Raw genomic sequence first — 12,021 nt, 5'->3', positions numbered from 1 at the left:
GGCCTCCAGCCAGAGACGGTGGCTCTTCTTGTCATGCCCTGGGGTGCTGAACCTGGGGGCAGCATCAGTCCCCACTGGTGCATCCATTGCGCAGGCTGGGATAGGCTCTCCCTAGGCCTGTTGCCCTGCAGAGACCAGTGCAGGACGTTCCCACTGTCCTTCCCTGATTCCCCTGTGCCAAAGAGAAAAGAGATTGTTTGCACATAATAAAATTTCTGCATAAAAGTGGTTTTTAGCTCTTCAGAGCACTATCCATCCCCAACAGAGAGATGCTACCCCGGCATGGCCAAGGACGGGTCCCTGGCACTCCACAAAGGACATGGGAAGGGAGCAGAGGCCATGCCCGGCAGTGGAGGCTGGTTAAGGGTCCCTGAGGGGCAGGACGAGCTGATCATTGTTTCGGTAGCACCAACCCACTGCCACTGTCACCACGGGGGCTGCCAGCTGCGGGACGGGGCCCGAAGGGCCATGGGGGCAGAGGAGGCAGCCCGGGGGCCCGGGGGCTCTGACAGCCGCTCCGAGCCGCGGGTCCCCGGCACGAGTGGCCGGTCCCGGCAGCAGGGACCCCCGGTACCGGTACTGGAGGGACAGGTGGCCAAACCATGGAGGCGTGGTTATGTCGGAGGGCGGAGCTAACACGTGACGTCACGCTGGAGTGACAGCGCGGCCGTCGGACGGCGACAGGGCGGGGCGCGCTTCCGGGACCGGGAGGCGGTGCCGCGGGACGGATAGGAGGCGGGATCCTGCCGGTCACAGCCAATAGGCGCTGTCGGGGGCGCGGCCTGGGCCCCGGTGGCGGCCGGGGGCGCCCACGTGCGGCGGCAGCATGGCGGCGGCGGCGGGCGGCAGGCGGGCCAAGGCCCCGCGCGGGGCGGCGGCGCGGCGGCGGCCACGACCGGCGGTAAGGACCGGGCCGGAGGGAGATAGCGAGGTCGGCGAGGAAGGGCTGCCTCGCGGGGGTCCCCGCCGTGGGGCTTTCGCTGCGCCCGTCCCCATCCCCATTCCCGTCCCGTCGATCGCCCCACTTTGTTCCGCAGGCACCGGGCGCCGATGGGAGACCCCGGGCGACGGCCGGTCGGCCCGCCGACGAGGAAGTGTCCAGCGATTCCGAGACAGAGAGGTAAGGGCTGCGCCTGGGAAGTGCCGCTACCGCAGCGGGGCGCCGGTACCGGGGGATGCCTGTACCGGAGAGATGCCGGGCCGGGGGATGCCTGTACCGGAGAGATACCGGGCCGGGGGATGCCTGTACCGGAGGGGGTGTCTGACCGGGGATGCCTGTACCGGAGGGGGTGTTGGACCGAGGGATGCCTGTACCGGAGGTGTGCCGGTACCTGTGGGGTGCCGGTACCGGTGCTTACCCACACGTGTCCCCGCAGCCCGTTGTTGGGGCGGCGGCGGCGAGAGGCAGCGGAGGAGGAGGTGGAGGAGACGCCGCAGGAGAAGAAGCTGCGCTTGGCCAAGCAGTACCTGGAGGAGCTCCGGCAGCTCGGTGAGTCCCGCCCGGTACCGGTGCCCCGCGGGGCGGCCCCGGGCGCTGAGGCCGAGCCTCACGCACTGTCCCGCCGCAGAGGAGGAGCGGGCGGAGGACGAGGAGGAGCTCGAGCCGGCGGATCTCATCGGCGACCGCCTGAAGGAGGACGTGGTGAGCGGGGAGGCGGGCGCGGCCTCTCGGTCCCCTGGGCGGCAGCGGGCTCGGTCCCCTTCCCGCGGGACCGGGACTGAGGCCGCCCCCTCTGCTGAACGTGCCCCTTCTTCCCCAGCTGGAGCAGAGAGGCCGGCTGCAGCGCCTGGTCGCCAAAGATGTGAGTGCCGGGGTGCCAGACTGCCAGTGCCAGCCTCGGGGACACTAGGGCACGGCCAGCACAGTGCAGCCTTTGTCCCTGGAGCAGTCAGGGTGCTGTGCTCCGGTGCTGCTGTGCGCGGGGAGGGATCCTGGGCAGCCCAGCTCACGTCCTGCTCTTCCTGCAGGTACAGCCCCCAGATCCAGCCAGGATCCGTGTGCTGCGGGGACACCAGCTGCCCGTTACCTGCCTCGTCATCTCTCCTGATGACAAATTCATTTTTTCTGCTTCCAAGGACGGCTCCCTCATCAAATGCAAGTGTTCACCTGGGGCTGTGACTGGCTGTTGCCAAGCCCAACCCCTGCAGGGACCCAGGTGCCCTCTGAGGTGGCTTGGCCCTTGACTATTAGATTGTGCATAATTCCAGGCTCTGTGGAAGGCTCATTGACACTTTTGGGAGTGGTGGGAGGCTCCCAGAGGGTGATTGTGACGATTTTCCCGCAGGGGAGGTGGACAGTGGGAAGAGGCTGTGCGTGGCGCCCGGGGGGAAGAAGGGCACGGAGGAGCGGCACATGGGGCACGCGTCCCAGGTCCTTTGCATGGCCATTTCATCGGACGGCAAGTACCTGGTACGGGCACAGAGGGGAGAGATGGCCCTGGGGAGTGTTCTCCCTGGGTTCTGGAGGCACAGCCTCATGCCCAGATGTGCCTTGCTGGGTTAAAGCAGCCCCTGTCCCCTGCTGGGTCAGGAATAGGTCCCTGGGACAGCCACAGCCCAGGAGTGGGGGTGGAGGCAGGGGTGGGTTGTGGGTCTCCAGGGTGCAGGTCTCAGGTGTCCCCTGCTGCCTGCCAGGCTACGGGAGACAGGAACAAGCTGATCATGATCTGGGATGCTGCCACCTGCAAGCGCCTGCACATCTTCACGGGGCACCGCGACGCCGTCTCGGTGAGCTGGGGGTGTTCTGGGCACAGTGTCTGTGGGGCCAGGCTGCTGTGTCCTGCTTGGCATCCTCACTGCTGTGCTGTGTCTGTCTGTCTGTCCCAGGGCCTGTCCTTCCGAAAGGGCACACACCAGCTGTACAGCGCTTCTCACGACCGCTGCGTCAAGGTCTGGGACGTGGCTGAGAACGCATACGTGGAGACCCTGTAAGACCTGGGGAAATCCCACTGACCCCTCCAGGGGGTGCCCAGCAGCCCTGGGGAGTGAGGGGGCAAAGGACCCTCTAGCTTGCTAGAGCTGTTTGTCATCATCTCCTTGTGCAGGTTTGGACACCAGGACGTCATCACAGGGCTGGACAGCCTGACCCGGGAGTGCTGTGTGACCGCGGGGGGACGGGACGGCACCGTGCGGCTCTGGAAGATCCCCGAGGAGTCACAGCTCGTCTTCTCTGGGCACCAGTAGGTCTGGGGTGGCAGAGGGGGCTGTGGGCAGGTGTGTCCAGCTGGGGCAGTGCTGTGTGGGTGCCAGGAGCCCTGCAGGATCCCAAAGCACACCTGTAACTGCTGGCACTTACCTCTTCTCTTCGCAGGGGCTCCATCGACTGTATCCAGCTCATCAACGAGGAGCACATGGTGTCTGGTGCAGATGATGGGTGAGCACGGGGCCAGGATGATGCCTGGGGTGGGCAGGGTGCCCCCTCAGCCCCCTCATCCCTCCCATCCCCGTAGGTCTGTAGCCCTGTGGGGGCTGACGAAGAAGAAGCCGCTGGCGCTGGCTCGGCAGGCGCACGGCGAGCAGGGCACCGAGGGCCTGCAGCAGCCCTGCTGGGTCACAGCCGTGGCTGCCCTGCGCAACAGTGACCTCCTGGCCACAGGTGTGTGGGGTGGCAGCCTGGGGGGGACACCAGTCCTGCTCCCACCCCTGGGCTGGGGTGCGTGACAGGCTCCTCTCTGCGCCCCAGGGTCCCACAGCGGCAGCGTGAAACTCTGGAAGTGTGGGGAAGGATTTCGGAAGCTGGAGCACCTCTTGGACATCCCCTTGGTATGGATGGATGGGCAGGCTGGGAATTCTGGAGCTGGGCTGGAGGGTCTCTGAGCAGGGACTGCCCTTCTTGGGCAGCAGGAGAAGCTGTGGGAGCCCCTCACCCTGCCTTGTCCTTTTACCCTGCCCTGTTCCCTCCAGGTGGGTTTTGTGAACAGCCTCAAGTTCTCAGCAGCTGGTGACTTCCTGGTGGCTGGCATTGGGCAGGAGCACCGGTACTGTCCCCCCTCCCTGGTGCTGCCTGTGGGTGCAGTTTCCCCCTCCTCTGGGTCTTGTTGGATGGTGACCCCCTCATCTCTCTCACCCACAGGCTTGGACGGTGGTGGAGAATCAAAGAAGCCAAAAACAGTATCTACATCATCCCCCTGAAGCAGAAGACCACAACCTCCAGCCCTGAATCCCCTGGCAGCTCCTAGCCCTCTGTCCCTGGAGCCACTGGAGCAGGTCATTCTGTCCCTGGAGCTGTGCCCCCATCCTTGGTGCAGCCACCACCGTGCTCAGCAGGATGTGAGTGGGGGTTGTCCCACGGCCCCTGATTCTGCTGGCCCCCATGTCTTGATGTGGCTCTGCCCTCTGCGAGGGTCTGTTCCCTTCTCTCAGGTTTGGCTGTACCTGAGCTCTGGAACAATCCGTTTTGTAAAAAAAAAAAAACAACACCAAAACCACTTTATTTACATAAATTACAAAAAAAAAAAAAATCACACTTTTGTTCACAGAAAAAGTCTACTGTTAAAAACTTGGTTGGGCTCAAATACCTGGGTCCTGTTACTTGCCCTGAGCCTCCAATGCCCCCTTGGGCTCTGCAGGGGCTGGGGTCAGCAGGAATTTGTCTGCCCCCACTCGTGCCCTGTCTCCCAGTAAGGGCTGAGAAGCGCCACACCCAGTGAGGGAAGCGATGGGGGAGGCTTAGGCCCAGCCCAGCCACGCTCGGTGGCTCTCCTGAGCCCAAAACCAGGAGGAAAACATGAAAATGCAAAGCACTGGGGAAAGGGTGACGTGATCCAAGGCTTGGCACAGGAGGTGATGGGAAAGGCATCCCTGGGAAGCTGGGGTGGGCTTTGGGGCACAGGCAGTGTGTGGCACTGCAGTGAGGGAGTGGGATGGGTGCAAGCCAAAAGCAGGAGGTGGAACGTGGCTGGAGAGGGAGTGGAGGTGTGCCCAGGGCTGGGGACAAGGGCCAGGGGCTGTGTCTGCACCAGGGCTCAGTGCAAGGGACAGGGACAGGGTATTTGTGCACAGCTCAGTGCAAGGTCCGTGCCATGTGCACCACGGCTCAGTGCAGGGCTGGGGGACATGGGGACATTCACCATGGCGCAGTGCAGGGCTGTGGGGGCACATGGCTCAGTGCAGGTGACACAGAGGGACGTGCCATGGCTCAGGGCTGGGGACCTGGGGATGTGCGCCGTGGCTCAGCTCAGGGAGGGGGTGTTCACCAAGGCTCAGTGCAGGGTGTGGAGGACAGGGTACATGTAAGGTGGCTCAGTGCAAGGGAGGGGTGACACGACATGTGGGATGTGTAGCTCGTGCTGGGGCAGGGACTGAGCCTCCCGGCTGCACCTGGCACCTCAGCAGGCCGTGCTGTGGGCACTGCCCTCCCTGGGGAGCAGTGGGGGTGCTGTGTGGCAGCACCACAGCCTGGCCCCCTGTTCTTCACAAGGATGACGTTGTGGAATCCACCACCTCACGGCCATTGCACACCGTGGGCACGTACGGCGAGGCTGAGCCTGCACAGGAAGGCAGCAGTCAGGGCTGGGCTGGGGTCTGGCAGCAGTACTGCCCAGCATCCCATGGCTGTGGTGCCCAGGGAGTTGGGGTGGAGGGTGCCCAGGATGGCCATGTCCCCCCTGGAGCTAAAGGGGAGAGTGCCTCGGGTAGTGACAGGCACATGGGGGCAGCTGAACCCCCTGTGTGGGGTGGAGACTGTCCCCTCAGAGCAATGAGGGCCCCCCAGGAGCAGAGTCCCTCTGGCAGCTGTGCTGCGCTGGGAGATGAGGGACAGAGGACAGGGAAGAGCCCCTGGGGGCACACCCACCATTTCCCCCCATTTCCCGCTTTGCCCTACCCCACACCCCCTTTTCTTCAGGAGCCCATGCTGGGGTGCCCACACCCCTCCCAGCAGGACAGGGGTGCTGTCCCCCAGCCCTGCCCCAGCCCCAGCGTGCTCACCGTGGGACTGGCTGGAGCTGGCGGCTGCCACGCTGAACCGGGCGGTGCCCACGCGGTGGCTGGCCACGTTCTTCTGCGGCTGGAAGAGGATGATGTGCAGCTTGGGGGTGAAGAGGCAGCCGAGGACCACGGTGCCGCTGAGGCTCACCGAGATGCACATGGTGGTGGTCTGGACCTGGAGACAGGGGTGGGCATCAGGTGCTCCACCCGTCAGCCCTCTGCCCCAAGCAGGGCAGGATGAAGCCCATGGTGTGGCGCTGGCCAGCCCCACTGGGCACAGGCTGCACCCTGCAGGCACATTCCACCCCACACCACATCCCTCTGTCAGGGTGGCCCTGCAGGAGACCCATGGGCAGAGTATGGCCACTGCCCTGGTGGGGACAAGTTGCCCCTGCAAAGCAGGTACACCCCAGCCCTGCCAACATACTGCTCTGTGGCACTGCCCAGGGCCAGAGCCCGCACTCCCCCACCCCGGTGCCCACTCTCTCTGGGGGTGCAGGTCCTCTCTGGGAGCCCCTGACTAACTGCCCCACCAAGTCCTCAAGGCCCATCAAGGATGTGTTTGGTTGTCCATGCCAGGATGTGCCACATGCTACCCAGTTCCTGGCACTGCTTCCAGCCCAGGGACTAGGCTCTCCCTGGGGCTGGCACTCATGCCCTGGGCTGTGGTGTGTGGGTGAGCCAGGGGCTGTCTGACCAGGCTGAAGGATGACTGTCATTGCTCCATGATAGTCATGGCTATGGAGGATCTCTGGAGGTCTCAGGGCATTTCCCATTCTCATCCTAATAAAGCAGGGAGAGGGCCAGGTCCTCTCTCCAGGACTCATTGCCCCATCAGCCACAGCCCTTCAGGACCCTCCACCTGGTCCTGAATTACCCAGTGCAAAGGTGACCATCACCAGGTGTGTGGATGCAGACCACTCCCCTGGCCCATGCATCTCCTAATCATGGACCCTGCTTGGCCCAGATCTCCAGGACCACTTAGACCAAGCCCTGTCAGAGCCCCTCAGAGCTCCAGTTCTTACACGGTAGTCGCTGGAGGTCACGTAGAAGATGGGAAGGAAGGCCAGCCAGATGATGCAGGTCGTGTACATGGTGAACCCAATGAACTTGGCCTCGTTGAAGTTTTCGGGACATTTCCGTGTCTTGAAGGCGTAGACCGTGCAGAGGACAATCAAGAGGACATTATAGGTGAGCGAAATGAGCATGTTGGAGTCCCGGTTGTTGCACTTGAGGGTGACAATGTACCTCTTGTCAGGCTCAGTCTCCTTGCCCGTGCCAGGGGTCTCCACCAGCAGCCAGATGATGACGATGATCAGCTGGCAGGAGATGAGGGCCATGCAGATGACCACCTGTGACGTCGGGCTGATGAAGCGGGGGCGCTGGACGCCCTCCTTCACCCCGCTGAAGATCCTGGCGATGCGATTCGTCTTGGTCAGGAGGGCCGAGTAGCAGACGGCGAAGGAGGTGCCCAGCCCCAGGCGCCGCAGCGTGCACACGCCCGTGGAGGGCTTGGCGATGAAGATGAAGGTCATGCTGTAGCACATGAGCACCCCAGTCAGCAGAATGTAGCACAGCTCTCGTCCAGAGGCCTTCACGATGGGAGTGTCGTTGTTCTTCACGAAGACCCCGATAACGAAGAGGGTGGAGATAAAGCCCAGGCAGGCGATAGTCACAGGACCGATGGCCCAGACGTCTTTCCAGCGGATGTACTCCTGGGGCAGCTCGTAGCAGCCGTTCAGGGTCTCGTTGGGCCAGTAACCAAGGCCGCAGTCCATGCAGGTGAACTCGTCCAGCAGGTACTCGTAGGGCTGGCAGGGGATGCAGATCCAGCAGCAAATGTCTCCGGGCTGCATGCTCTTGATCTCGTTTTTCTTGCAGGGGTCGCTGCACTGGGACACGGGAATGGAGGTGTCAGCCCAGGGGATGAGGCTGGTGTCCAGCATGAGCCCCTCTGCCCAGTAGCCCACTTTCTGGTACCGGTACCGCCCATCTGTGTGGTGGTAGTTGAAGATGTTGTAGCGCCCGATGCCGTCGCCGTAGCGGTCAAACCGAACAACGCTCTCAGTGTCCGCTGGCCTGAAAGGAGCTGCAGGGAGGAGAGGGGGAGACAGTCACTGCCCCAGGGCAGGAGAACACTCACTCCAGCCTCGAGGCAGGGCTCATCCAAAGGGTCACATCCCACAATGGCCACAGGAAAATGCCCAGCCTGGTTCCTGCCTTCACTCCCATCCTTGCTGCCTGTGCATGTCAGGGGCAGGAAAGCAAAGGTGGAGAACCACCGACCTGCCTGAGAGCCTGTGAGCCCCAGCCAGCTCTGCAGGGACAGAGGGTGGTTGTGCAGCCTCCATGGCTCTCAGTGACTCCTGGGAGCCAAGACATCCTCAGCCCAAGTCACAGAGGACATGCTTCTAATGCACCCCAAACTACATGGGTTCCCTGATCAAGGGTATCCCACCAGTCTAATCCCTGAAATGTAAATAAATCATGATGGTTGGAAGGACCCTGTTCTCGAGGCTCCCTGGGGCTGGGTGGGAGTGGTCCCACCCAGCTGTAGCAGGATGGAGCTGGTGGCCAGCTTCTCCATGTTTCCACTGGGGACAGAAGGCCTGGATTGCCTCCCAAGGGTGATGGTGGGCTGGCTGTTGGCACCTCAGGACAACAACAGCCCTGAGCATGAGCAGGCTGGAGGAACTGGAGGGTTTTGGGTCAAATTTGGGACTCCGTGTTTCCTATTCTTCACCCATCCCTTTCCAGTTTGGCAGCCAAACCCCATCTCCACTTTGGACTCACCATCAAAATTAACATTGAGTATAAAGTCCTTGTAAAACCTCTTGCCATTGACAGGCTTCATGGCATCACAGAGCTTGGTGGAGTTGGGGCACAGTGTCCGGTGCATGTTGTGCAGAGAGTGAGCCATGGCATAGACTGCATTGACCACAAACGTGATCTTGGACTCTGGCTCAAACTTGCCTGTCTTGAGGGAGTACCGGCTACAGTCCTGCGTGTAGAAGCTGCACCTGAACTTCTGCTCCCAAAACTCCCGGAACCAGGGATTTCGGCTGTTATTGTAGGGGTGGAGGCTACGGAAGTAGGAAGCAAACTCCTTGATGGGGTAGGCTGCCAGTTCAATGGTGATGGCTCCCTCTGCCACCGCTTCACTCCCGGCCACCACGCTCTCCAGGGCTCCCCACCCATCACTGGCCACCCACATGAAGGACACGTTGGCTCTCTGGGCAGCTGCCAGCAGCTCCCGGGCATCTTCACTGCGGGTGAACAGCACGACCACTCTGGCATTGGGCTTCTGCAGCAGAGCCCGCACCACCCCATCGTAGGTCTTCTTGTTCATGGAGCGCCCCACCTTCTCGGAGGTGGCGATGCAGATGTTGCGCATGCGGGCCTCCTGCTCAAAGGCCTCGATCCCCGTCTCGCCGTAGTCGCCCTCGGAGGCCACAGTGGACACGTAGGTCCAGTTGAAGAAGCGGAGGATCTCTGCCATGGCCTTGGCTTGGTAGAAGTCTGGAGGGACGGTGCGGGCGAAGTAGTCATAGCGGGACTTGTCGCTGAGCTTGGCGCTGGTGGAGGCATAGCTGATCTGCGGGATCTGGAAGAGCCGCAGCAGGTTGGCCACCTGCGTGCAGGAGGAGAGGTGAGTGCCTGAAGGGGTGGCCAGCAAGGGACATTGCTGTGGGGGGACCCCCGCCGTGTACCCAGTGCTGCAGGATGCTCCCAAACACAACCATTGGGCTGAGGAGCAGCCCATGCCATCCCAGAGCATCCTGATCTGTGGAGGGACTGGAGAAGAATGGATGGCACATTCACAGAGTGCCTGAGCCCTCAGACATGCTCATTAATCTTTATTTTTATATATTTTTTAGTGTTTCAAGCACTACACTTTGAAATTTTGGTCTGGGGATGGGACAAAAGCAGAAAGTCTGCCATAGGTGACCTGTGGGAGATTGTCAATGGCAAGGAGGAAGCCAGGATGCCTGGCAGCCCCACAGCACAGGGGAAAGGGTTCTAGGGGCTGGGAGCCAGGGCAGAGTCCCCCCACCAGGCTGGGGGATGCTGCAGAAGTGGGTCAGGGGAGCGGCGCCTGCGCATCCCACATCAGGAGCTCAGTGGGACTGGCACCTTCCAGCACTCAGCAGAATCCTCGTTAGCTTCAAAGGGGAAAAATCCCCACTAATGAGGCTGTTAAACCCAGGCTCTGGGGGCAGCAAGGGGACCTCGGGTGTGCCAGCGGGGCTGCCAAGCCTGCCCACATCTCACTGCTCCCCAGGCAGGAGACGCAGCTTAATTAACGTGGACAAATGATCCTGACGACAAATTCCCCTAATGGCAAGAGTGTCCCTGAGCACAATGATGCTGCTGCCTGTCCTCACCATACATGGGAGCTGCCAGCCTGCCATGCCCCTCCAGTGCCCCTTGAGCTGCCCAGCCAGCCCACATTCTGCCCCTGCTCACACTGCCTGCCCGGAACTGGGACATGGGGACATGATGAGTTCGCAGCAAGGCAAGGGACAAGTGCCCAGGTGGGCTGGGATGCTGCCTCCATCACGCAGTCCCAGCTTTTTCTACCCCATGTTGGGGGATGCAGGGACCCCAGGGACCAGGACACACAGTCTGGCACATGCTGGGGACTCATTCAATCTCAGCAAGCATGTGGCCCACCAGCCACCCCTGTGACCCAGCTGGTCCTGCTGAGTCCTGCGTCCTCAGGGGATGCTCTTCTCCCTGCTGAAACCAGCCTCAAGATCCACAGAGCTGTGGGTTTGGGGACTGAGATGCACCCCAGTCAGGGTCACAGCCAGGTCTGAAGCTTGAGGTGCCTGTGGGATCACTGGGGACACAGGGGCACTCATCCTCTGAGCACAGCCTGCCTTAGCCAGGCAGCCCTATGGCTGAGCCCCTCTGAGGTGCATGTCCCTTGCAGCAACTCATGGGCTGACCTTTGGGAGGGAAAGGGGGACAGTGCCCCCTCACACTGGTCTGCCCTGCCTGGCACAGTCCAGACATGAGCTGGGCTGAGGAGCTGCACTTGCCACCTTGAACCCAGGAGAGGAATAAACACCTGTCCCCATGTGAGGCTTGGCTCCTGTGGCTAATGGAATGTTGGGGGATTTATGCAGCCCCCAGGGGTCCCTGGGCACATCCCCCACAGTCACAGAGATGGCTCATTCAGGTGCCCACCTAGCATTCCCTCTCTGCTGGAGGAAGGGGCAGAGCATCACCGTGAGGGATGAGTGAGCTTCCCTGTGCCACACTGCACTGCTGCCAAGGTTTTACCCCTCTCCCCCACTTCAAAGCCCCAGCCCCATGAGAGCCCCTGTTGCCCCTCAGAGAAGTACCTGGATGGAGACGTCACTGTAGGAGCCGCCGATGACGCCGGTGATGGCAGTGGGAACGTCATCGTGGACGGCGTAGGAGCCATCAGGGCAGATGTGCTCAGAACCATCCACCCTGGTCAGGGAGGCACGCACAAAGTCAAGGGACTGCTCTAGGGCATAGGTGTCCTTGGAGCAGGTGTCCAGGATGTGAGCACCCAGCTTCACCCCCGGCAGGATGCTCCCGTCCCTGTTGATCTCGTCCAGGGCGAAGAGCATGGCCTCCAGGCGCTGGATGCCCCGGTGCTCGTTTATCTTGCCGCAGTCTTCGCTCCCCACTCCTTTCTCATGCACGGGGAAGAGGCCCCCAATCACCAGGTCCCCATCCATGCTGATCTCCTTCTTGCCAGCCATGCCGTGCCCAGCAGCCAGACAGGTGGCCAGGTGCATCAGCCCCAGCCAGGCGGCCAGGGGCACCGCCATGGGGGGTGCTGGTGCTGGCTGGGGGACCCACGCCACCCCGCGTCACCCGCTGCCACCCGTCAAGGCGAGGGCCGGCAGTCCCCAGGCATTGGGTGGTGGGGGGTGGCACGGCGTGGTGTCGGTGAGAGAGAGGTGGTGTCACCCCAGCAGAGCCCTCGGCACCTGGAAAAGCAAAGGGAAAAGCTGCTGGGTCTGTGGGATGCAAGGGATGACAGGGACTGGGACAGTCAGCGCTGCACGGGAGAGCCAGGCCATGAGCCTGCCTGTGCCCCCCATGTGGGAT

The 12,021-nt window shown here is 62.2% G+C and overlaps 2 protein-coding genes across 2 annotated transcripts; one reads left to right on the top strand and one right to left on the bottom strand.

The window, feature by feature from the left end:
- Nucleotides 1–282: 282 nt before the first annotated feature.
- Nucleotides 283–4,656, top strand: RRP9 (ribosomal RNA processing 9, U3 small nucleolar RNA binding protein). The gene is made up of 16 exons (XM_059480357.1): nucleotides 283–570; nucleotides 764–901; nucleotides 1,038–1,120; nucleotides 1,377–1,489; nucleotides 1,569–1,642; nucleotides 1,761–1,802; nucleotides 1,969–2,095; nucleotides 2,286–2,410; nucleotides 2,635–2,727; nucleotides 2,827–2,927; nucleotides 3,045–3,179; nucleotides 3,311–3,373; nucleotides 3,450–3,595; nucleotides 3,683–3,762; nucleotides 3,904–3,977; nucleotides 4,073–4,656. Exons 1-16 carry the CDS (start codon nucleotides 283–285, stop codon nucleotides 4,176–4,178), a joined length of 1,788 nt encoding a protein of 595 aa, XP_059336340.1. The 3' UTR covers nucleotides 4,179–4,656.
- A 657-nt stretch (nucleotides 4,657–5,313) lies between these two features.
- Nucleotides 5,314–11,738, bottom strand: GRM2 (glutamate metabotropic receptor 2). Its single transcript, XM_059480102.1, has 5 exons — nucleotides 11,280–11,738; nucleotides 8,722–9,559; nucleotides 6,954–8,017; nucleotides 5,929–6,103; nucleotides 5,314–5,486 (listed from the first exon to the last, which is right to left on the bottom strand). Exons 1-5 carry the CDS (start codon nucleotides 11,736–11,738, stop codon nucleotides 5,413–5,415), a joined length of 2,610 nt encoding a protein of 869 aa, XP_059336085.1. The 3' UTR covers nucleotides 5,314–5,412.
- Nucleotides 11,739–12,021: the final 283 nt, after the last annotated feature.

This window comes from Ammospiza nelsoni, chromosome 11 (assembly GCF_027579445.1).
Source record: "Ammospiza nelsoni isolate bAmmNel1 chromosome 11, bAmmNel1.pri, whole genome shotgun sequence".
Classification (NCBI taxonomy): domain Eukaryota; kingdom Metazoa; phylum Chordata; class Aves; order Passeriformes; family Passerellidae; genus Ammospiza; species Ammospiza nelsoni.
This window is presented reverse-complemented; position numbering and strand designations above follow the sequence as displayed.